The sequence below is a fragment of the Eptatretus burgeri genome, chromosome 3 (assembly GCF_056783735.1).
Source record: "Eptatretus burgeri isolate ZD-2024b chromosome 3, Ebu_testis_v1, whole genome shotgun sequence".
Classification (NCBI taxonomy): domain Eukaryota; kingdom Metazoa; phylum Chordata; class Myxini; order Myxiniformes; family Myxinidae; genus Eptatretus; species Eptatretus burgeri.
Window position 1 is genome coordinate 109,087,474 of NC_140963.1, and position 25,000 is coordinate 109,112,473.

Consider the following 25,000-nt stretch of genomic DNA (forward strand, 5'->3'; position numbering starts at 1 on the left):
GGGATGGTCATTGGAACGGGTGACGTGGGATGGCATCATTGGAACGGGTGAAGTGGGATGGCATCATCATTGGAACGGGTGAAGTGGGATGGCATCATCATTGGAACAGGTGACGTGGGATAGCATCATCATTGGAACAGGTGACGTGGGATGGCATCATCATTGGAATGGGTGACGTGGGATGGCATCATCATTGGAATGGGTGATGTGGGATGGCATCGTCATTTGGAACGGGCGTCGTTCGGTACCCAGCATAACTGCTGGTAGTTATAAGTGGCAGTTTCAGTTCGCTTTTCATTTCGTTTTCTCTGCAACCACTTCAGCGATTGACACAAACATTTCAATATCAGAGCAATTTACTCATGTAGAATTTTATGATAATTATGATGTCATAGGTCATGTGGTATGGCAGCCATGTTGGAAAAAAAGGAAAAGCTCTGGGCATCTTCTTTTCCGAAACCGCTCAACAGGAGAAATTGAAACTTGGCACATGTCAAGTGCCCATCATGGGGAATAAATGTTGATAATGATGATGTCATCGGTGAAGTGGTATGCCAGCCATAATTCGATGCGTCGAAATCCTTATCTAATCAATACGGAAATTATTGTAGGTGATATAAGGATAAATTGGTGCAGAGAATTAAATTGATGTCATTGGTCATGTGGTTTGGCAGCCATAATGGATTGAATACAATAACGTTTAAAAATTATCAAATTTTTTACAAATGAAATATGAAAAGCTGAAATGTCGTTTGTCAATTAGTATTCAACCCCCTGAGTCAATACTTTGTCGAAGTGCCTTTGGCAACGATTACAGCTTCGATTCTTCTTGCATATGTCTGCATCAGCTTTGCACATCTGGATTTGGGGATTTTCTCCCATTCTTCATTGCAGATTTTCTCAAACTCTGTCAAGTTGGATGGGGAGCATCTGTGAACAGCAATCTTCAAATCTTTCCACAGATTCTCAATGGGATTCAAGTCTGGGCTTTGGCTGGGCCACTCAATGACTCACATTCTTGGTCTGAAGCTATTTCAGTGTTGCTTTGGCTGTATGCTTGGGGTCATTGGCCTGTTGGAATGTAAATCTTCGCCGCAGGCTCAGGTCTTTTGTGCTCTGAAGCAGGGTCTCCAAGGATTTGCCTGTATTTGGCTCCATTCATTCATTTGTTTCCTCTATCCTTACAAGTCTGCCAGTCTGGTCTGCCAGTCTCTTTATTGCCATTGAATCTCTGCCATTGAAAATCATCTCCACAGCATGATGCTGCCACGACCATGTTTTATGGTTGGGATAGTGTTAGATGGGTGATGAGCTGTGCTCAGTTTCCACCAGACATAGTGCTTTGCATTCAGGCCAAATAATTCAGTTTTTATCTCACCAGACCACAGAATCTTTTGCCTATGCTCTCAGAGTCTTTCACGTGCGTTTTTGCAAACTCCAGGTTTGCTGTCATGTGTCTGTTTTTTCTGGAGTGGCTTCTGTTTGGCCACTCTCCCACAAAGCCTAGATTTGTGAAATGCTGCGGAGATTGTTGTCCTTCCGGCAGGTTCTCCCATCTCAGCCTGAGAACTCTAGTTCTGTCAGAGTGGTCATTGGGTTCTTGGTCACCCCCCTGACAAAAGTCCTTCTTTCTCAGTTTGGTCGGACGGCCATCTCTAGGAAGAGTCTGTGTAGTTCCATATGCTTTCCATTTCTTAATGATGGAGCTCACTATGCTCTTGGGAATTTTCAACACTAGAAATTGTTTTATACCCTTTCTCAGATCTATGTGTATAAGCCTGGTGTTGGCTTAGTGGTGAGGGTGGTGGCTTGGGATCCCAGGGTCCTGAGTTCAAGGCCCGTTGGCTGCTGAATTAACACCAGGGGGTTGACTCAGCCTGTCATCCTTCCGAGGTTGGCGAAATGAGTACCAGTGTACTGGTCCCGGTGTATGCTTCTTCTTCTACTTCTTTCAGCTGCTCCCATCAGGGGTCGCCACAGCGGATCATCCGTATGATCCGCATAGTGATTTGGCACATGTTTTACGCTGGATGCCCTTCCTGACGCAACCCTGGTCGCCTCTTACGACACAGGGATATGGTACACCTATTTTAACCGGGGTATACACCGGCCCAGTACATTGGTACTCATTTCTCTGACCTCGGAAGGATGACAGGCTGAGTCAACCCCCTGGTGTATTAATTCAGTGGCCCAACGGGGCTTGAACTCAGGACCTTGGTCCCGGTGTATGCCCCAGTTAGAATAGGTGTACCATATCCCTGTGTGTCATAAGAGGCGACCAGGGTTGGCGTCAGGAAGGGCATCCGGCCATAAAACATTGCCTCAAGAAAAAGCCCAACCCCTGCACAGCAGGGAAAAATGGCTGTAAGAACGGTCACTCAGATCTATGTGTCCTCACAATTCTATCTCGGAGTTTTACGAACAGTTCCTTGGACCTCATGGAAGAGTTTCTGCTCTGACATGCACTGTCAACTGTGGGACCTCAGAGAGAAAGGTGTGTTTCTTTATAAATGATGTCCAATCAATTGAATTGGCCACAGGTGGACTCCAATCAAGTTGTACAGACATCTCGAGGATGATCAAAGGAAATTGGATGCGACTGAACTCAATTTGGAGTGTCATAGCAAAGGGGTTAAATAGTTATTGATGCAAGACATTTCAGCTTTTCTTTTATTTTTTTTTAAATTTGTATAAATTTTTAGAAACGTGTTTTCACTTTGTTATTATGGGGTATTTTGTGTATATCAGTAAAAAAAAAAATTTTCAATTTAATCCATTTTAGATTCAGGTTGTTGCACAACAAAATGTGACAAAAGTCGAGGGGTGTGAATACTTTCTGAATACTTCAACCATCTTTCATGAACCTCAGTTTCTATCAAAATTTAAATGTGTTCTTTTCTTCACAAGGGGCAGGTACTGCAAAAAGAATTCTGTGAGCAGCTTGCATGTTTACTGATTATGTTTACAGGATCCTGACTGCGATGGGTCTGGAAAAAAATGTGAGCAAAAGCGTGGCCGAAATTCGATTTTTGGCAAGAAGACGCCGAGTAAAAAGCGCAAGGAGCGGTACACGGCAAGCTTAAGCTCTGATGATGAGACGGACAACAGCACAAATAGTGAGCCAGAGGAAGGCGAGCTCACGGACTCTGAAACAGGAGGTAGAAAAGGCATGTCTTCAGGGGCCAGTTCTGAAAGTGATGAGAAAGAAGAAGCTGAAGGTAATATCCTTTCAAAAAGCTTGGATTATATCCTTTTAACAAGCAGTAAGCAGAACATGCATGATGAGTTAATTATGTTGTAGTGACAGAGAAACCGATTGCTATTGCCACCCTGGTGGCTGGAATTAAAAAAAAAAAAACTCAATTTGCCTTCGACTTCAACATGCTGTAGCATGCAAACACTTCCTGTCAAAAAATATAATCCCAGGTTGAGATCTGGATGATATACAATCCAAAAGAGAAGGTTGTCATGAAGGCAATGAGACCACAGAGGGGAGCGTTTAGATCACCATGCCGAAGGAGATGGGCACACAAAGTTGACCTTTTAGCATATTGTAAGAGATTGTTCCCCCCCTCCCCCTCCCCACTGTTTCATTAAACGTTGAAACAGCCAATTTACATTTTAAAAAGTTTATTTAATAAGCAATCTTCAAATGTATTTGATTCTCGTATCTCACCAAAACTATTCCCAATACTTATTTAAAGGTTAAAGTATCAAATGAAAGAGATATGGATACAAAAGACTTTTTAAAAATACTTTAGAAATCCAATTTGGATGATGCAATACATTAACTACTGCATGTGCTCCCAAGAACAAGAAAACTGGCCTCCGTGCATCCGCGTGATCGTTGTGCGTTCTCCTGTGTTGGAGGTCGGAACCCTCTTCATAATCACCTCCGACAGACCAGCCACCGTTGGCAGGTAGGGGATCTTGACTGCTGTGCCACTCATTCTGATGCTATGAAAGCAAAATGTTTGCATGGACACTTACCACCCAGCATTAACAGGTTAACATTCGTTTAATGATCCATTTAAATGGGGAGGGATTAAGTGGCTTATCATTGAAGGAGGATAATAATTATTGGTCTGCCAGTTTGCTTTTCAGGTGAGTTCATTTTGTAGTTATATGATTAATGCTGGTCAATGTGCATGTTGTTTTATTCCTGCTCAGTACTACAATTTGCCATATTTGTGTACATAACAAGAAAATGGCCCTTAAGTGCTAATCGCCAGCAAAAGGGAAAATTATAAAGTTGGAGCGTGTAATTGCAATTTTACGCTTTTAAGCCAGCCTCTGGCGTAATGGTTAGAGTGTCCGGTCCGCTCTGAATCTGGGAGATTGGTGGTTTGAACCCCATCCAAGCCATACCAAAGACTTTACAAATGGAATGTGTTGGTTGCTTCCTTGCTTGACACTCCACATTTAAAAAGGATAAAGCACAGACAAACAGCCATACGTTGGTAATAATAGTGCAGGCTTTGATGGGCCCAATGGCCTCCTGTGTCAAAGTTTTTCAAAAGAGAATTCATCTTATTAGTTGATTTTGTGATTACCTTGCTGTTACCCTTGATGATGAATCGATCATATCTCCTTCTAGAGAAAAGGAAATGGACCACGCTATCCGAATTCCAGAGATTGGAGTAAGCAAGGTACAGCATTGAGATTGCAGCAGTTGATGCCTTTCATGGAGGGGTTTTTTGGGGGGGACAAGGAGGCTACATTGAGGGACAAATTTGTTGTTTATTCATTGTTCTTATTTGGCATGTCACGTTTCCTGTTTATTTCCGACACCCTTGGCATGTATTTTCTGTTCTGAAATTAATTGAGCACAGACTGCTCCATTTAAATAATAATTTTGTGATCCAAAACCATGTGCTTGAGAAATTTTTTTTTAATGTGCAGGACAATATTTTAATTTTCTTGGTCTTTGAAAAAAAATAAATTTATCTCATCTAATCGATGATCTCCCTTTGAAAGCTTATAAATTGTGGAGCCTCGTGGGGCCATCACGGCAGTGTAGACCATCAATGTTTCTAACGAGGCCAGATGGTAAACCTCGTGCTCCCACACAGGAAATTTGCAGATTGCTCAGGGTACCAACCTCGAAGGAATCCCCTTAGCAAAATCCTAGGTGCTGTCTTAAATGTGTTTGAGTACAAGCAGATGAGATGGCTGTTTTGATGTTTCTTGTGAAAGGATCACATGTTTCATGATGCAGAGTTCTCTGCTAACTGTAACAAACGACTGTTTTGCTTGAATCTGTTTCCATGGCAAGTGCAGTAGCAACTAGAATGGCATTTGGTAGACCGTATACCTCTGCCAGGCTGAACAGTTTACATTTTATATCCCACTGATTGGCTGGATCTGTATCCAGATCTTAACCAACATCGAATCGGCTTGTTCTTGTCACCGACTCAACTCAACCATCTAATTTTGTTATCCATCCACAACTTTTTGAAATACCACAAGAAATATTGTTTTTGGCCCGATTTCTGAACGGTGAGGAATCACTTTAAAGATATTAAAATATTCCTATATCATGACCCGGATCTGGATCTTCACCAAAATCGAATCAATTTGTCCATGTCATACACCCAACCTGTCCACCAAGTTTCGTCTGAATTCGTCCACAACTTTTTTGCAGTCATGGTATTAGCCCCCCACTGAGGGAATACCCCCTCGTGGACAAGCCCTTGCTTCTCCTATGGTTGGCAGTGAGTGCCCCGGAAGCAACAGGGGTAAAAAGAGTGGCATCTATATGTGGGAGAATGGTGTATTCAGCCAGTGGGTCACCCAGATAACTCAGATGGCAGAGCACCGGTACGGTTTTCCAGAGGATCTGGGTTCGATCCCTGATCTGGGCAAGTAATTGTCCCACATATACATATACATATACATGTAGTCCTTATTTTCTGTTCATTTATAATTGAAATATGTAATGATCGTTTTGGATTTGACCCCTGGTTCATGTCCCAGGGGGTGGGGTCTTAAGGTCAGAGGGGTCAATTTAACATGTGTATGTGTATGTATATATATGTATATATATATATATATATATATATATATATATATATATATATACATATATATATATATATATACATATATATATATATATATATATATATATATATATATATATATATATATATATATATATATATATATATATATATATATATATTGAACAAAAATATAAACGCACCAAGCGATTGTTGCTATTTTACCTCGAACTCATTAATACTAAATCTTCACAACAATTTGGTTATAGAATCCATGACAATTGAGCATTAAATTTCAAAGAGTTCCTTGAGAATTCTGGCGACAGTCTTTGCGCTACAACAGCCGAGACAACCGAGGTGTCACTGTCAGAGTTCACACAGTCAGTAGCGGGTGTGTCCACCGTTGGCGTCGCGCAGAGCGGTGCATCTCCGGCGCATGGACATCACCAGATTATCGATGGTGGCCTGAGGGATGTTTTCCCATTCCTCCTGGAGAGCCACACGGAGCTAGCGGACGTTCTCTGGGACTGCGTAACGTTGTCGTACGCGTCGATCAAGAACGTCCCAAAGGTGCTCGATGGGCGACATGTCGGGAGAATATGGAGGCCAGTCGAGGACATCAATGTCCTCCTCACCGAGGAAGTCCATGCAGATCCTGGCAACATGGGGGCGAGCATTGTCGTGCTGAAACGTCACATGGTGAAGGCGCACAAACGGCACGACGATGGGTCTGAGTATCTCGTCCCTGTACCGCTGCCCGTTCAAGTTGCCTTCAATGAAATGAAGCCGAGTGCGCTCTCCATGGCATATGCCTGCCCACACCATGCCACACCACCAACACTGGCACCACCGTGTGACACCCGACGAAGGACATTGGCGTCAGTGTAGCGCTCCCCAGCCCGACGCCAGACGCGGAGTCTGCCATCAGCCCGATACAGCTGGAACCACGACTCATCGGTGAACAGCACTCTCCTCCATCGTGCGAGGGTCCAGCGCAAGTGAACGTTGGCCCAGTTCAGTCGGGTCTGACACCGGACTGCAGTGAGGTCGAGTCCCCGGTGTGGTCGGCGGGCTCGGAGGTTGGCCTCCCTCAAGCAGTTACGCACCGTCTGGGCTGAAATGCGCCTGTTATGCAGCCCGACAGTCTCATCGGCAGTCCTCGTGGCCGGTCGGAGTCGATCCCGGAGATGTTGCAGCCTCATGTGACGATCCTGACTGGCGGTGGTCACACGTGGTCGCCGGGCATGTGGGCGGTTCACGGTGCTTCCAGTCTCTCTGAGGCGCGTTCTCAGGCGGTTAATGGTGGAGTGGTGGACATTGAAGTGTGCTGCAACGGCCCGTACTGACGTCCCAGCATTCAGCATGCCAATGGCGCGCTCCCTCAAGATTTGTGACATCTGTGGAATGTTGACATTTGGCACCAGTCCACATTTTGGGGAGGCCTTTTATAGGGCAAGCTATAGGGAGTGTTTGTGTCCTGGTCACGCTCACTGACCATCACTCTGTCAAGCCCCATGGTGCTCATGGGAAGGATTACTCAACGTGTGAGTCCACACACTCAGAGTGGTCAATTTCAATGGGAACATCTGTCTTGAGCAAAACAAAGGAACCATTGCTCAAACATATCATCGGTTTGACCATTTTCCCATAATGGCAATCTTGACTTAGATATTTAGGTTGGTGCATTTATATTTTTGTTCAGTATATATATATATATATATATATATATATATATATATATATATATATATATATATATATATATATATATTTTTTTTTTTAACTCAAAATTTGATATTGGATAATTCCTGGTGGAACTTTTTGCCATCTCTCAACTCTGCTTTAGGTGGGAAGCATGGGGATTAACGACAGCACACAATCATCTTCGCTTTGGTTATCCCCACGCTTTTTGAAGAAGAAAAAAACGGGTTGGGGGGGGGCGGCGTGGATATTTTAATCGGCTCTGTCTGTCTGTCTGTACGTCATGCTATCTCTTCCTAAAGGTTGTGCAGAAATTCAACAAACTTGGTAGTTATGACCACCACGTGGCAAGAATGTGCGAGAGCAGTATCACGATTGGTCCCGACCCCCTTGGGCCATGGGACGGGGTAAAATGCTGCAATACCAAAAAATTGCAATTACGTGTGCATTTTGAAACTTTTTTTTTAATGAAACTTTCTTTATGCAATCAACACTGGGGGGCCACATGAAATATGTATTGATTGTTTTGGATTTGACCCTCGGTTCATGCCCCAGGTGGTGGGGACTTAGGGTCAGAGAGGTCAATGTAACAGAAGTTTTTTTTTTGTTTTTTATTTTAAAAAATTCAAAATTTGATAGTGGGTCATTCTTGGTGGAACTTTTTGCCATCTTTCAACTTTGCTTTAGGTGGTAAATTATGGGGTTTGTGATGGTGTGCAATCGACCTCGCTGTTGTTTTTAAAAATAATTTATTTATTTTTTATTCTTTTTTTGTGAATGTTACAGCATTGTTGACTGCTATGCTTTGTGCCCAGCTCCATGCGAAGGTGGAGTTTAAGCCGGACCTCCAAGCTTACGTTATTTTTGATCAAGGCAGCCAGAACGGCACTGTAATCAATGGAGCCAGGATGCAGCAGGTACGTGTGTTGTCCTTGCCTGGCAATGGTCACCATTTGATGCTGCAATTCTGCTGCAGGATGAGGGCTAACAGAAACTAAAGAGGGGAGTTCTCTACTCATGGTGCGATTTCTCCACCTGCCATTTATCACAATTCTGTGATGCAAGATAGCACCTGTAAACCTGAAATGCATAATTTAAGCAGCTTGGTTGTCATGGCTCTTACTCTGACAGTTCAGACCCTTAAAATGTAAAAAATATAAAATCTCTCTCTCTCTCTCTCTCTCTCTCTCTCTCTCTCTCTCTCTCTCTCTCTCTCTCTCTCTCTCTCTCTCTCTCTCTCTCTGGACCTTTAATTTTTAGCTCACCTGGAACATAGTTCCAGGGAGCTTATGGGATGGCACATTGTTCATCTGTCCATCCATCCATAAACACTTGCAACTTCTACTCCAAAACTACACGCACAATTTCGATGAAACTTGACCACAACCTTCATCACCTGTGATGTACCAAAGTTTGTTCATGGCATTAAAAAAAAAAATCCACAGGTATTTACTTTCTTCGCCGTTGCATGTTTTGTGGGTCATCCACACCCACCTGTGGTTCCCTGGTTTTCTTAGTCAGCTGCTACCAGGTGAGCACCCAGGGATATTGCCCCTATTTTTCCTGTGATCTTTAATTGAGATCAAACGTAACAGTGGGTTGATATCTACCATGGGTGGAGGCAAATCAATTGATGCATTCACTTCAAATTCGACTTCCTAATTCTTAATTATTTTTTTTTTAATCTTAATTTTGTAACTACTAATAGAGATGATAAGATGAGCAAATTCACTTGGTTAGATTTGTCGTGATACCTTCGTGGTTTGAGCACTTTGCCGACTCGTGCAATGCATATAAATGCATTACATTAACCTCAGTTGGTCTTTTCGATAAGGTAAGTGGGTGAAATGAGAAGGAGCATCATAATGTACAGGAATTTGCTGCTGTTTCGTGCATTGATTTGATTTCCTATGCATTCACAGTTAAATTGAAAATGCATCTTTTGGAAATTGCATGCTTGTGTCATATGGTGGCAGGATAAGGATGCAGAGTCTGAACCCCATGTACTGAGCCACGGTGATGAATTGCGATTTGGTGAAACAGTTCTTTCCTTTCACATTCACCCTGATGCTGAGACATGCGTCGGGTGTGAGCCAGGCCAAGTCCTTGCTCACCTGCGCCTGCGCCCGAACAATGCCAATACAGGTGAAGTTTGTTTGCGTCGTCGTCGTTATGTGTCCTCGGTACTTTTTAGAGTTGTCCTTTTATTTTAACGACTTGGGGGTTTTTCTTACGATTTTTTTTACATTTTAATTCCTGGTCAAGGCAAGGCATTTACGAAGGAGGACAAGGAAAAAGTTAGACGAGAGGAGATGAAGCAAATGAAGGCAAAGTATGGTTTGCAGGTGAGCTGAGGGAGGAGGACATTTTCTTGTCTTGTCTCCAAGCATGAAGCAATTAGTTTTGTGTAAGTGTGAACTTTATAAGTAAATATTTTGAAAACGATTTTAAAACTTGATTTGATGAATTGTAAAAAAAAAAAAATTATCATTCAGGATTCGTTCAAGAATTATCGTTGAATTAATTTAATTGCTCCTGAGTTATAAGTTCTTTAAACTTGCTCAATGTTTTGTACCTTTTTATTTCAACTCCTTTCCCCCCCCCCCCTTCATTCTCTCTCCACTGCACCCTCTCCCCACTTTTTCACCATGTCTTCTCTTGTGTTTGCTGAATCTACCCTAGAATTGTCCTTACAAGGAGTTAGAGACCCTCCTTAAGAAGAAAAAGTACAAAAACCGAGCTGGTATCCGTCGACGAGACATTGGTAGTGACAACCCCTTCCAGAAGGACGACGCCCCTGCCTCAATGCACGAGTAAATCTCCATTTATATTTCGTTTTGTCGCTATGGCAATGACAGGCTTGTCCTCATTGCACATTTTTGCACTTGCACTTCAACATATAAATGGAAATGTAAATGAGATTATTTTTTGTGTCATTATGAGAATTTGGCACCAAAATCGAATACATCATGGTTTGGTGGTTTTGAGGTGAGAAAGAGGAAAGGAATGTGCACCTAGTGGTGACAGTAAGGCTCCGGAGAGCAGACAAGGCTCCGGAGCCAGGTAGTATGCACCCGGGAGTATTGATGGAGGTGGCTGAGCAGGTAAGCGAGATGTTAACAGATATTTTCAATCGCTCAAACTGGAGTCAGGACAAGTACCGGAGGATTGGGGACAAGCAAATGTAACACCATTATTTAAGAAAGGATCCAGGAAAGAATTGTAACACTATAGACCTGTTAGTTTGACTTCAGTTGTGGGGAAGGTGTTGAAGACATTAATTAAGGACCAGATAAGGAACCATTTAAATATATACAGACTAATTAAAGGTAGTCAGCATGGGTTTACTAAAGGTAGTTCCTGTTTAACAAATCTTTTGGAGTTCTATGAAGCAGTGTCTGATTGGGTGAATGAGGGCAAGGCAGTGGACATAGTATATCTAGAGCCAGGGGTCTCCAACCTTTTTGGGCGGAGGGCCACAAAACCAAAGTGGTGAGGGGCGGAGGGCCGCACTCAAAAAAGGACGCTAAATTCCGGAAAAAAAAATATATAATTAATATGCAGAAATTTAAACAAAAATTATTGCTGAATATATTTTTCTTGCCAACGAATATGACAAATGAATAATTAATCGTGTTAAAAACACATGTGTCTAATATGAATAAAAATAAAAATTACAGAACGCTTTGATCATTGACCCTGACAAATTGGCAGTATCGCAGGCCGCATTGTAATTTAAACTTAATATGGCACTGCGGGCCACATAAATCTGTCTAAGGGGCCGCATGTGGCCCACGGGCCGCAGGTTGGAGACCCCTGATCTAGATTTAAGAAGGTATTTGATAAGGTACCACATCAGAAGTTGTTAGCCAAAGTGAGGGTTTATGGAGTGTCTGGTCAGGGAGCTAATTGGATTGCAAACTGGCTAAGTGGTAGGAAGTAAAGAGTGGCTGTGAGAGAGAGGATGCCTTTCTGGGAGGATGTAAGTAGCGGGGTACGTCAGGGATCACTACTCGGACCATTACTATTCATTATTTACATCAACGATTTGGATAAGGGTGAAGAGTAAGCTTTCCAAATTTCCAGATGACACAAAGCTTGGAGGCAAGGGTGGATAGCAGAGGGCGTGGTGATCAGATACAGGAAAGTATTTATACTTGCATCGATTGGGCAAAAGATTGGCAGATGGAATTTAACCTGAGCAAGTGTAAGGTGCTGGGGATGGGGAAGAACAATGAAAATAGAGATTACAGGATGCAAGGGGTAATTTTGGAGCAGGTTATACAGGAGAAGCATCTGGGGATGGTAATAGATACGGAGGGTAAGCAGGCAGCACAATAACAGGCAGCGATGGGTAAAGCAAATTGGGTTTTAGGCTGTATTCGGAGGGAGATCATTTGTTCATCAAAAGAGGTGGTGTTAACATTGTATAGGAATTTAGTGAGGGCCACATCGAGAATATGGTGTGCAGTTTTGGTCACCACAGTTCCGGAAGGACATATATGCCATGGAGAGGGTTCAGCACAGGGTATTCAATTGATTCCAAGCCCAGCTGGACTTTGTTATGATGAGGAGCTGAAGGAGACAGGGCTTTATACACTAGAAAGGAGGCGGTTACGAGGAGATATGATAGAGATGTTTAAGATAATGAAAGGTATAGACAAAATAAGTGCAGACGAATTATTCAATAGAGTAGACAGTGACAGAACTAGGGACCATAGCCTGAGAGTAAAGAAGAGGAGAGTTAAGACTGTAGTAAGGCAGGGGACTTTTACTCAGAGAGTAGTTAATGCAGGGGACTTTTACTCAGAGAGTAGTTAATGCATGGAATGGTCTCCCTGGAAAGGTAGTGGCAGCAAAAAACAGTGGATAAGTTTAAATTAGAACAAGTCTGAAGACGACAATGGTTCACGAGCGGAATTTGACGATGTAGATTGTTTCAGAAGTCAAGGATGAGACAATGTGATAATGTTTGACCAAGTTATAAAAATGATCAACATGATGTGGTACGAGTGACAGGTTATTAACTGCAAAATGTCGAAAACCTGGTTTCGTTCAACAACTTTAAAAATTTGACCTTTGCTTAACCTTTAAATTCACAAAATAACGTTGTGGACATTAAAATAAGGAAACAGGATACTTGCTATAGCTTAATGGAGTTCGTTCGTCGAAGAAGGTCGAAAACCCGGTTCGATTCCCACAACCTTGAAAATTTGACCTTTGTGAACTTTAAAGGTCAAAGGTCAAGGATTATGACCTTTGGTGCAAAACTTCCTCTGGAACATTCCAGGAACAATATAACGTCATATAGGCTATATGGCATTTCGCACTCCTCGGATTATCCATATTTGATGAAATCAGCGTAAAAACAAACTTGAAGGGAGCGCCACGGGCAAGGTGTTCGAGATAAAGAAAAATGGTTTCAAGACTTTAGGTGGGGAATGACCTCAAGATTATGCATAAAAAATATTGTCATCCTTGCTCTCAAAGTTTGGGCGGTCGTATGATTTTTACGTCAAAATTCGCAATTTTCTAAGTTCGTGACCTTGTGACCTTGACCTTGGGACGAAAATGAAAAATCGAGCTCCGTGGGCTATGCAGGTGCCATTGGGCTAACCAAATACCGAAAACCCCTGCCAGATTTGACAAACCCCTCGGAGAAGATGGATTTTTATGTCAAAATTCGCAATTTTCTAAGTTCGTGACCTTGTGACCTTGACCTTGGGACGAAAATGAAAAATCGAGCTCCGTGGGCTATGCAGGTGCCATTGGGATAACCAAATACCGAAACCCCTGTTGGATTTGACAAACCCCCAATGAGAAGATGCAAATTGAAATCGGCTCCCCCCAAAAAACACGTTTTTTGGGCGTGGCTCCGCCCATAATTGGCGCACCACGCCCATTCTCAGGAAACCACAACTAGATCATGATATAAACCTCCCACCAAATTTTATCAGGATCGGATCAAAACCCACGGAGCTATGCTGGGACAGACAGACAGACAGACAGACAGACAGACAGACACACACAACAATAACGAATATAGTGGTCACTTATTTTTTTCGTGAAAATATTTTTTTGTGAACCAATTAGATAGGTCCCTGGAAGTTATGGAGATAGAGGGGTATGTGGATGTTGATAAGACTTTTAGGTCGTTTGAGCATTGATCGGTGATTGTGTGCATGTGTACGGAGTGCTGTTGGTGGGGAGTCTCATCAAAGGGTGTTGTGTGGACTCGTGTCCCCTCCCCTTGGGGGATGGAGGGGGGAATACGAAAAAAAGACATAATTTAAGAAAAAAAATAACATTTTGCATTTTCTTCTTTTGATCTTGTGTTGATTAATTAGTGTGGTGTTATGTGGCACACGTATGATGGGCTGAATGGCCTCCACCTGTGTCTAAGCTAGTTTTGCTGTGAATGTCACAAACAAATGAATGCTTTATTCGCTTGTTTATTTATTAATTTTGTTCTCGTAAAGCAACACTCCTCTGCTATAACGGACAATCTACACAAATTAATCTCTGTGCATATATTCGAAAAGGCCGTTGAACACGTGGGTGAATTTTGAAAACGAGCCTTCTCAAACTCCAATTCACGTTCAGACTGCTTCAAAGAATGATGACCATAGTATTTTTATAAACAAAGACTAATATGTTGTTGAGATCTGAGATTCAATCTTGTTTCACTGGTCAAAAATAGGGATCCATGGATTCGCATTTTGGAGGCTATTCACAAAATTCCATGATAGTTTTCAGCAGTAGCTGGCATCCGGCAGTTTTGAAGTGGACACTTCACTCTTTCATGTCTCGGCCTCTATACGCTGTATGCTTATTCGTACAAATCGACTGACCATCTGAACATTTGGAATCATTGTCATTTATAAACGTCAGATGGACCCTCAGCCAGCACTCCACATAGCAGATACAAACAGGAAACTTTATGAGGAGCACCGATTGATCTCAGTACATGAGCATTTGAAGGAACCAGGTTTATTACTTTATATATATTTTATTATAGATGATCATGTTACTGTATATTGGTATTAATATTCGGTTTCAATTATTCATTTTCCATATTTTCAAGACATTGATCATTAATGAGACGGATAATTTTGTGATCATATAGTTATAGACCTTTTACTTGTGACAGAACTTTTGGGACTACTCTTGTAGTTATAGCTACATTTTAGGCAAGGACCTTTTTGTTGACTATGCTTTCATTTTTTTTTAGACTTTCCATACAAAACATAGGTTTGGACCCCACGCTCCACCCCACCCCACCAATCCTCCTGCCCCCCCTCCCCACCCAACCCATCTTCCTGCCCGCTCCACCCCACCCCACCCGTCCTCCTGCCCCCCTCCCCACCCAACCCATCTTCCTGCCCCCCCCCCCAACTCACTTTCATCCCACAGAAGCGTTCAGGTGCAGGTTCCTCTAACTAATATATAAAGCTCTTTCTACTCACTCACTCATATATAAATGTTTAGTACTTTCGAGGTGAGGTGGGGTTGAAAGCTGAAATTTTTGCCGACTGATGCAACTTGAACTCTATATCCCAGGAAAAATCACACAGTCAGAAAATATCCGTGAATAAAAGTCTGTCGGTGCAGCCTCAGTCTGCTCATTGCGGGTTACATGACCCTTGACAATGCAGCTGACACTGTAACAGGATGCGAGGCAATATTAACAAGCGCCTATTCTGCCTCATAACTTTTGCTGTATTTACATTAGAAATTACGACAGCTGTAAACTTTAAAATAAATAACTCATTCTAATCACTAATTCTTGATTTACTTGAGTTATTTAGGTGTTTGCAGAACTCAAACACAATGGGCTTTTCAAACGGTTGAAGGAGACTGGACTTTTTCATTAGAAAGGTTGTTTATTATGTATACATGTCATGGAGGGAGGAGTGGAGACTAAATTGAGGGTATATTTAAAAAAAAAAGAGAGAAATGAAATGAGGGTATAGGAGTGTCTCTCCCATTGGGAAGAGAATGGAAAGAATGTTAGGAGGAGATCAAAGTAACGAGAGGGAAGGAAAGGGGACATGTATATAGCAACTTTAAAACTTGGTGCCAGCTATTACTCTTTCAGATCCCTCTTGCACTTAACCCAATGACAGCAATGCTCAACCATTCATCTTCCCACTCAGCTCCTTTATGGGCTCCATCATTTCTTTCTCTCGATTGTTGTTAATTTTTGTTTGGTTAGATAATGTTATGAATGTCATGACTATATGTTAATTTTATTTTATTTATGCAGCATCGCGACACCACAGTGATCTGGAACCTCTGTCAATTTTCAAATCATTCTTTGTGGAAACTCAGGAATACAGTTGAGTTTGGTTTAAATGACACCATGTACGCACAATTGGATGATGTAGCAGTGAGATTCTCACTTGGTCAGGAACTCGCTACCATCTTCGTCCTTTTCCATTGGAAGCACACGCTCCATGATTTAACCACCAACCTCCATTTTCGATATTTCGATGATAATTTTCCGAAGTTAAAAAAAAAAATACTCTGCTGCTGCGTACAGACTTTCTTGCACATCTCAACGCAGTCCATCCGGAACTCAGTCACCATTGAAGTGGAGCAATTGAACATGCTCCCTTTTTGAGATGTGCTTGTTGAGAAATCTGCAGATAGATTATTGACTTCCATCTACTGCAAGTCTACCTTCACCAGGCATTACATGTGGTGGGACTCATTCAGTCCCACACACAACAACATTGCCCTCATCAACACCATTGTGAATGGAGCCTTCGCCATTTGTTCACCATGCACGCATGCTGCGGAAATCGAGTGCGTCAATTTCCTTCTCCGTGATGATGGCTCCTCTGAACGAGTAATTGTTGAGTGTATATTTTTCAAAATTCCCATGTGCTCGAAGGTGTACTATCTTCGGACCTAAGGAGTGTCCGACATGTCTAAATTTGCCTTGGAGAGGTACAATTTCTCAAATTAGTACAGGTTAAGCAAGCCGTCTCGCTCTATCATCCGGCCACAACGTGAGTGGTAGTTTCAACCCACAAAATGCTCGCTCCTCTCTGGAACAAATGAATAATGTTATTTATGGGTTTCAGTTCTGGTGCATACGTGTAGCCTGCACATTCCAAAGATTGGAGGACCGAATGAAGCAGCACATTCCATTGCCGATTTATAACGGTCTAGTTACAGCCCATATATAACCAGGCAGAGTATGAAAAAATGCGATTCTACAATCGGATAGCATCTGCTGAACAGTCCATAATGTGCAGCAAACAAACGTGTGGATTGTGGCCCGAATGCACAGTGTGGCACATTTATACACACACGGTGTCCCATTCTTTGCAAGCAAAAATAATTCATGCAAACGCTTCACTTGTTTTGATGCAACTGTTGCATCGTGGGATCCCTTGGGTTATCCAGTCCTCTCTGTGCCTCAAATCCATGACATGCATTGAAGTTGGCCGATGAGCGTCGGTCACGTGTGCCAGTCAGTAACCACATGTGAGTATAAATTGTTTTGATCCATGATATCTGCCGGTATTCTTGCAATTGGCCCGAAGAGCACAAGACGAAAAGCTTGGGAAATGTCTCTCTTGTCTGCTGTCTCTAATTTTTGCATTACCAAGCGATTATTCATCTTGTGGCTTAGTTTTGTACCCTTTTCATCTTCACATTGTTCTACACTTCGTCAAAATTATCAGACATTATTTTCTATTAACATTGCTCTTTGTATTGGATGCTGAAGAGTTGCATATATGTTGGCAGAATTCACTTTGCTAATCGCATTCGTTGTACATCATCTGATGCATACCGAGTCCTTTTCGCGTCCTACTGTTTAATCAGTTAGGTGCCTTTACGTATAATCTACCTGAGAAAGTTCATCATCAAATTGATTTTTGTTCACACACAGAGAAATTGGTGAAAAAAACAAAGGACGAAAATTGCTCGAGAAAATGGGCTGGAAAAAAGGGGAGAAGCTGGGAAAAGGCAGCAAGGGTCTCATTGAACCAGTGAGTCGAAGTCGTGTGTTTATGATTTGTTAATTGTGATGCATTGTCTTACTAATACTGCTCTGCAGTAAATCTTGCATTATACACATGGTACTGTTCAGTAAAAATGCTTCCATCGGTGAATGCCTTTTTTTTTTTAATCACTACAATTTAATTTTATTTCCAGCAGTTCTTGGAATTTTTTGTAACAACTGCATCTCTGGTGATGGTACATCCTTCCCCTGTGGTTCTGGTAATGACAAACGAACCTCTTCTGTTTTTCGTCTGCCCCTCTTGGCTCCGTGACCATGTTCTTGTCAGAGCCCACATCTCTTTCGCTGTTGATTGGGAGCAACCTTGATGATCGGCCTGTTGGCCGCCTCCTGCTTTGACGTTATTGGCCAGAACTCCATTGTTTTCAAAGGCTAATTGGCAAGAACTCCATTTGGCCATCTCACAAAAGGATTGTGCTGGCATCTCCACAGCAACTGATATTGATTGCAACTGGGAATCTTTTCATAAAAGTCTACTCACTCTCATGCACCGGTTTATCTCGTCCTGTGTGCGGATATCCTTTTGCAGGCAACCAGCTTGCTTTCTTGAATTGGAAGGCTAACTCAACTGAGAAATTCAGGTCACTCCTCTGTTAAGCTCGCAAAAAGAGAGTGTCCATCCTTGGGCAAGTCAGAAAACGTCATCTTGAAAATCTCAAGGCTGAACTCCCCAACCAGTCTCCTTAAGTCATGGTAGCACCTTGGTAACCCCACTTCTGGTGTATGCTCCCCCATTATCCCCTCACTTAATTCAAACAGCTTCACTGCAAACTCTGCCAAAGACAAGGCAGAATTTCTCAACTTGGTGTGTGCTTTAAAATCTCGCGTACCAAACCCATCCAGCTTTAGCTGTCCACACCTTAACCCACTACCTCCTGGAGTCTGTCTTTCATACCTGAGATGGTCGAGGAAGAAACAGGTGGTCACCAGCTGTGTCACTTTGCTGATATATAATTAATTGAAATCCCATTGAACAAATTGAATACCTTTTCAATCCTGACAAATCCATCTCGCCCTATCACTCTGTAAGAATCATGAAATTAATCCACGTATTTCCTTGGTCATGTGCAGTCATGAGAAGTGCACTCTTGAACTTCTTTGCCCTACAATAATCCACAACCTCTCCTGGGATGACTACTTGTCAAATCTTGCCTCCAAAGCCAGCCACAGATTTGCCATTCTCGGTCTTTCTGAATAATTCCTGGAAAAATCAGTTGCTCACAAATAAAATCCAAAAAGGTCTTTGTCAATGACCTGCCGTAGCTCAATGAAGTACTGCTCTCCCCTGGATTTTGTGGCATCTAAAGCTCTCAACACCATTTTCATCCCCCATGATGAGGCAGAAACACATGGCCTGTTCTCACTTAGCAGGATTGTTGGTGGCATCTTTTATTATGAGAATTTTTTTTTTTTTTACTGCCTCCTCTCCTGTATTGCTCTCTCAGCGTCTGTTCCTCGTCGGCCCCTCCATGATGCACGTGTTCTTTCAGGAATCCCCACCTGGTTCAAGTCCCAAAATCCCAGCTTGCTGACCACCTCTACATTCTCGTTCCTCTTTTCTCCTGGATGTAGAACTGCTATGCTGATGTTGCTTAATCACACTCTTCCTTCCAGGGCATTAGGTCGACGGTGTACCACCCCCATCTCCTATCCATGATCTTTTGTACCTTCATTCATTATTCCAAACCCAACCATCTTCTTGCAGGTTAATTTGCTTGTTGCATCCACCTCTTGCCCCACTTGTCAATACTTTGCCTTTTTACTCTGTCACCTCTTTCTTCCATGAGCCTATATTTAAATTCATACCACGTGCATACAGATTGGGATCCTGGACAACTCCATTTTGATTTTTTTGGGGTACTGATTTTAACAATCCTTCATAAGGTAGTACTCTCACTAATATAAATCGACTTTCCTTTTTGTTATAACCTCACTGACAAAAGAAGAAGAAAAATGAAACAAAGCACACAACCTGCATGCTCCATTTTCACTTGGGGTGTATAAGGATGAAACCTCACGTTAGCCATTTGTACCGTTTAGAGTGTCAGCGGAAGTAAGATTAGATGACGCTTTTTCTTGAAATACTGTTTTTAAAAAAATCGTTTTGTGATTGAAAAGAATAGCTTGTTGAACATGTATCACCGCCGTGTTTTTGTTACATTGATTTGGCCATTTGGTGGTTGTGAATACAGAGACTGAGACAATGCACATATGATTTCCAGACATGAAATGGCCAGTAATTTGACTGCCACATAATTACCATGGTTTTTCTCTCGGAAATTATAAATCTACATCTTGGTTCATGAAAATTGCTAATTTTAAAATGCAATGCATTCTGACTTTTTGAAATGCTTAGAACAAGCATGATTATGTGTAATGTGGCTGCTGCTGCTGCTGAACGATGTTTGTGAAGTATTTTCTCCTACAGGCACAGGCACTGTTGTAATATATAATTCGTTGAATACCTTGTGATGAAAGCCTGTTTGCTTATATCTGCATTCCTATACCTATACTTTTGTGCTAACCTGCAGATCAAGGTGCAGCTTCGATCCAAGAATGCCGGCCTGGGCACGGGTGGCGCCAGTCTAGCCCTGGATTCGGACATTGTGGGGTCTGGGGGCAGTGAGGAACGTCGACGGCAGAATTGGGAGCGAGCACGCCAGCGCTACGAAGCAGATTGTGGAGCAGCAGCTGACCAACACTCCAAGGGCTTGGTTTAGTAGAGGGGTATGAAAGTGCAAGCAGTAACAGGATAGTATCGTCCTACGAGATTTTAGACTTTGGCACGTTCTCGTAACATTTAAACTGGAATCAAAAGGATGCCACTGTCTGGAATTATGTGGTTGTGAGGAGATGTGGGGCATTTCTGTCCAACAGCACATGTGAAATCTTGCCAAGCAAGATAAATATTTTCATTTCTTTTTAATTCCAAGGCAAATAAACTTGCACATGCTCTTTGGCTAGTGAGTACAATGTGCAAAATTTTCTAATGCTTACCATTACAAAAAAATAAAATCTCCCCAGTAAACGTTTGTTTGTGCCAATGTGCTTATTGTTATTGAATTTAAAGCTGTTTATTTCCTTGTATTGTTTCACGTGGCGCAGTGTGCCTCTAGCTTTGAGTTATGACATTATCATGAAACACTGAACGTCCTCCTCCAATGGACAAAAGGAAGTTGCGATGATTTTGAGATTTTGTTTTTTTCCTCCCTCTCTCCTCCTCTTTCTTGTACAATATAAATTTGCTCATTGTATTATATTTCATTCTGTAAGATAACTTTATGCGCTACAACAATGCTTTTCAAATAAATGTTGATAATTTGAGCCATTGCCTTGTTTTCTGGTACTTCATTTCAAAATCTCAATTTAATCTTGATCAGCATTACCTCCATAGCCTGGTGTTGGCTTTGTGGTTAGGGTGGCTGACTTGGCATCCGAGGGTCCTGAGGTTTGAGTCCCGTTGGCCACTGAATTAATGCCAGGTGGGGTTGACTCAGCCTGTCATCCTTCCGAGGTCGGCAAAATGAGTACCAGTGTACTGGTAATAGGGACACTGCATCAGCAGCATAGCCGCGTCCCTAACCAATGATGCAACCAGCAGCCGTAAGGCTGCACTCAAAATAAAGAAATTGTTACCTCTGCCATCGAAGGATGATGAGAGATCATGTTTTCACTTGTTTGTCTACCTGTCTTTGTGAGCAGGATATCTCAAAAAGTTATGGGCGGATTTGGACGAAACTTGGTGGGCAGGTTGGGTGTGTGATGAGGACGAATTGATTCAATTTTGGTGAAGATCCAAATTCAGATACTATAATTACTACACATACACGAAGCAAAAATCGGCATTAAGCAATTTGTTTATGTCTGTCTGTCCATCCGTCTTATCATTCTGTGATCGAGGAACAACTTATGTTAATTGAATGTTATATTTTGAACATGAATCGGAAGACAAATCTGTTTAACAGTGCTTTGGCTCTACATTCATCCCTCTCGCGCATGCTCAGAGAGGAGTGAGGGAATTTTTTGTTTTTACTCTGCTTGCTTGGCAAGCCAGACAAAATTGAAGATCATTCCAAACAGGAAATTTGCTCTTTTTTTAAGGGTGTTATGAAGGATACAAACAGGTACAATTAACTCGTGGAACGTGTTAGATCGGGTAGTGTAATGGAGACTGCGTAAAACGGTGATAAAACCCGGAATTAATTTATTTATACGACTTTTGCAATCTTTATTTTATTTAAATTAAATTGTATACTTGAACACTTTAGAACACAAATGTCCTTCATAATACTTCCAAGAACCTCCAGTTAAGCAGTACTTGGACATGTTAAATTAGGTGGCGTGTAAGACCGTTTCAATTGCGCTAAATGTCCAGATTTTTTTTTTAACGAACCTTAAAATCATTACTTTATTAAAATTTAAGCACATCTCCAAAGACCTAAACAAATGACATGTTGTGTATAAGCAAAGACAGCCCACACTAAAGATCTTTTGCACATCTCCTTTAAACACGTCTCGTGCTCCACACTCGACAGCCCGCTCACGTCACTCCCGGTTCCGCCTCGTCAGTTCTGGCTCATCATGCATTCATCAACATTCATGTAACTCCCAATACCACATATTCCTTTTTTCGAGAAAATAACAACTGGTGATGAACCCCCCCCCCCCCAAAAAAAAAAAATAGCAAGCATGTCACGTGACAAAGTCCTTGGTCCATTCAGGGGCTCGACGATATCTCATGACACGACGAACACCTGGGGTAAAAACTTGTGGAGGCATTTGTTGGACAGGGCTATGTGCCTTATAGTCCTCAGAACCTGCCGTACTTCCAGCAGAAAGTCCATTTGAGGTCTGAATTGCAGGTGTGAGATGAATTGCATTCCACACTTTCCCATCAGAGAGTCTGAAGGTAGCAGGACCTCTCTGTTCACTGATCTTGAGGGGTTGGGTATACCTGTTTTGTCCTTTCTGGTGAAGTCCAGGTTTCCGAACTCGCACGAAAGAACCACATTGGAAGGTCAAAGGTTTCGCTCCCTGACGCTCGTCTGTGTATCGTTTAGACTTCTCTTGTTTCTGTTGAACACAGTGTCTCACATCCTCGAGTCTTGCAGCAGGTACACTGATTTGACGGTCCCCAATGTGCAACTCGGTGTGCAATGTACATCCATGTAGAAGTTCAGCAAGGGTGATGAGTTGTTGCATGTTTTGTCGCTCTATGCGTTTGCAAGAAGTTGGGTATAAATGATTTCCAGGGCTTCCCTTCGAGATTTTCAGTATGTAAACAGTCCTTAAACACTCTGTTGAAGCATTCTATCTCCCTGTTGACGTGTGGGTAATAGATAGAACTACGGTAGTGTTTGATATTTCTTTCCTGCAGAGATGTTTCAAATTCCGTTGAAACAAACTGAGATCCATTGTCAGAGATAAGTTCCCACAGATTTCCTTCACAACTGAATACTGTAGTCAGGAACTTGATAACTGCAGCAGATGTTACTTGGGATGTAAAGGCTACTTCTGGCCATTTGCTGAAATAATCAATTAAGGTAATGGCATAGTGACAGTCCATTTGGCGATTATAAAGTGGTCCTACTATATCGATGTCAAGCTTTTCCCAAGCAGCATTAGGGAGCGGAACTGGTTATGAAGGTGGTGCCCGAGTGACAGCTGTTTTGTCATACATTTAGCAAGTAATGCACGACTTGATGGCAACTTCCACTTGGGAGTCCATCCCTAGCCACCAGTAGAGGTCACGCAGCCTTTGTTTAGTCCTTCCAATATATTGATGCATATCATAGGCAAGCTGGAATAACGTATCACCACGGTGTGTGCCCCGAATCAAGTAATCCTGTACAGCCAGTTCATTCTGAATGCGAAAGTAGGGAAGTACATTTGGGTCAATGCCCTTCGCAGTGCAAGGCCATCCTCTGGAGACATATCCTCACACCTTCTGTAGAATAGGGCATCGATTGCAAGTTTCCTTGAATTGTTCCACAGGTACAGCAGCGTAGTCACCGGACACTAAAGCTACCATTTCTACATCCGGTTCGTGGTAACGCTCTGTCATGGGGAGTGGTAACCGCCATAAACAGTCTGCTGTCACATTTTGATGGCCAGGTTTGTGCACAATTTCATAGTTAAACGACAGCAAGTGTGCAGACCAACGTGAAATTCTCATTCCAGCTCAACCAAGACCTTTCGAAGACAGTAATGTGGTCAGTGGTCTGGACGCAGGATAAATTTCTGACCCCACAGGTAAGTACGCCATTTTTCAGCGAGTGCTTCCTTCTCTACAGTAGAGTACTTGCGTTGGCATTCTGTGAGCGTTTGTGAGCCAAATGCTCCTGTTTCCTCTGCAGAGTCCTCATGAAGTTGAGTGAGCACCGCTCCGAGTCCATAATCAGACGCGTCTGTGGTCACAATGGTGGTCAGAGTAGTGTGAAACAAAGCAAGTGCAGGGCTGTTAGGAATCAATTTTTTACCATTTCAAATTGAGTGTGCGCAGCCTCGGTCCAGGAGAAGTGAGCATCCTTGTACAGTGAGGCACGAAGTGGCTCCACGACTGTCACAATTTGTAATTAATTTGGAGTACTGTACCAAGAATTCAAACCCAGGAAAGAACGCAAAGCAGATGCATCCTTTGGTGGTGGTGCTTGTGTTACTGCCACCACATGTTCAGTGTTTGGACTCATGCCCTTCTCTGAGATCACGTGACCCAGAAAAGAAAGTTCAGCCTTCCTGAAATGACATTTGTCATGAGGAAGTTTTAAGCCTGCTTGACCAATACGATTCGAAACAACTTGAAGACTTTCCTCGTGTTTCTCAGGAGACGAAGAATACATAATCATGTCATCGAGGTGACACAATCATGTCATCGAGGTGACACAATCATGTCATCGAGGTGACATAATCATGTCATCGAGGTGCCACAATCATGTCATCGAGGTGACATAATCATGTCATCGAGGTGCCACAATCATGTCATCGAGGTGCCACAATCATGTCATCGAGGTGCCACAATCATGTCATTGAGGTGACACAATCATGTCGTCGAGGTGACACAATCATGTCATCGAGGTGACATAATCATGTCATCGAGGTGACACAATCATGTCATCGAGGTGCCACAATCATGTCATCGAGGTGCCACAATCATGTCATCGAGGTGCCACAATCATGTCATCGAGGTGACACAATCATGTCATCGAGGTGCCACAATCATGTCATCGAGGTGCCACAATCATGTCATCGAGGTGACACAATC

General features: G+C 42.5%; 1 protein-coding gene across 2 annotated transcripts in view; it reads left to right on the forward strand.

Annotated features, from left to right (window-relative positions):
- Positions 1-20,754, forward strand: part of AGGF1 (angiogenic factor with G-patch and FHA domains 1) — a 49,113-nt gene extending 28,359 nt beyond the window's left edge. For both annotated transcript variants that reach the window (XM_085874945.1, XM_085874944.1), the window contains 9 exons: positions 2,969-3,218; positions 3,812-3,920; positions 4,598-4,649; positions 8,519-8,620; positions 9,680-9,848; positions 9,969-10,048; positions 10,386-10,516; positions 17,608-17,707; positions 20,271-20,754. In XM_085874945.1, coding sequence (XP_085731071.1) covers positions 2,969-3,218; positions 3,812-3,920; positions 4,598-4,649; positions 8,519-8,620; positions 9,680-9,848; positions 9,969-10,048; positions 10,386-10,516; positions 17,608-17,707; positions 20,271-20,459 — 1,182 coding nt within the window. In that variant the 3' untranslated portion in view covers positions 20,460-20,754. The remainder of the gene's footprint in view (positions 1-2,968; positions 3,219-3,811; positions 3,921-4,597; positions 4,650-8,518; positions 8,621-9,679; positions 9,849-9,968; positions 10,049-10,385; positions 10,517-17,607; positions 17,708-20,270) is intronic.
- Positions 20,755-25,000: the final 4,246 nt, after the last annotated feature.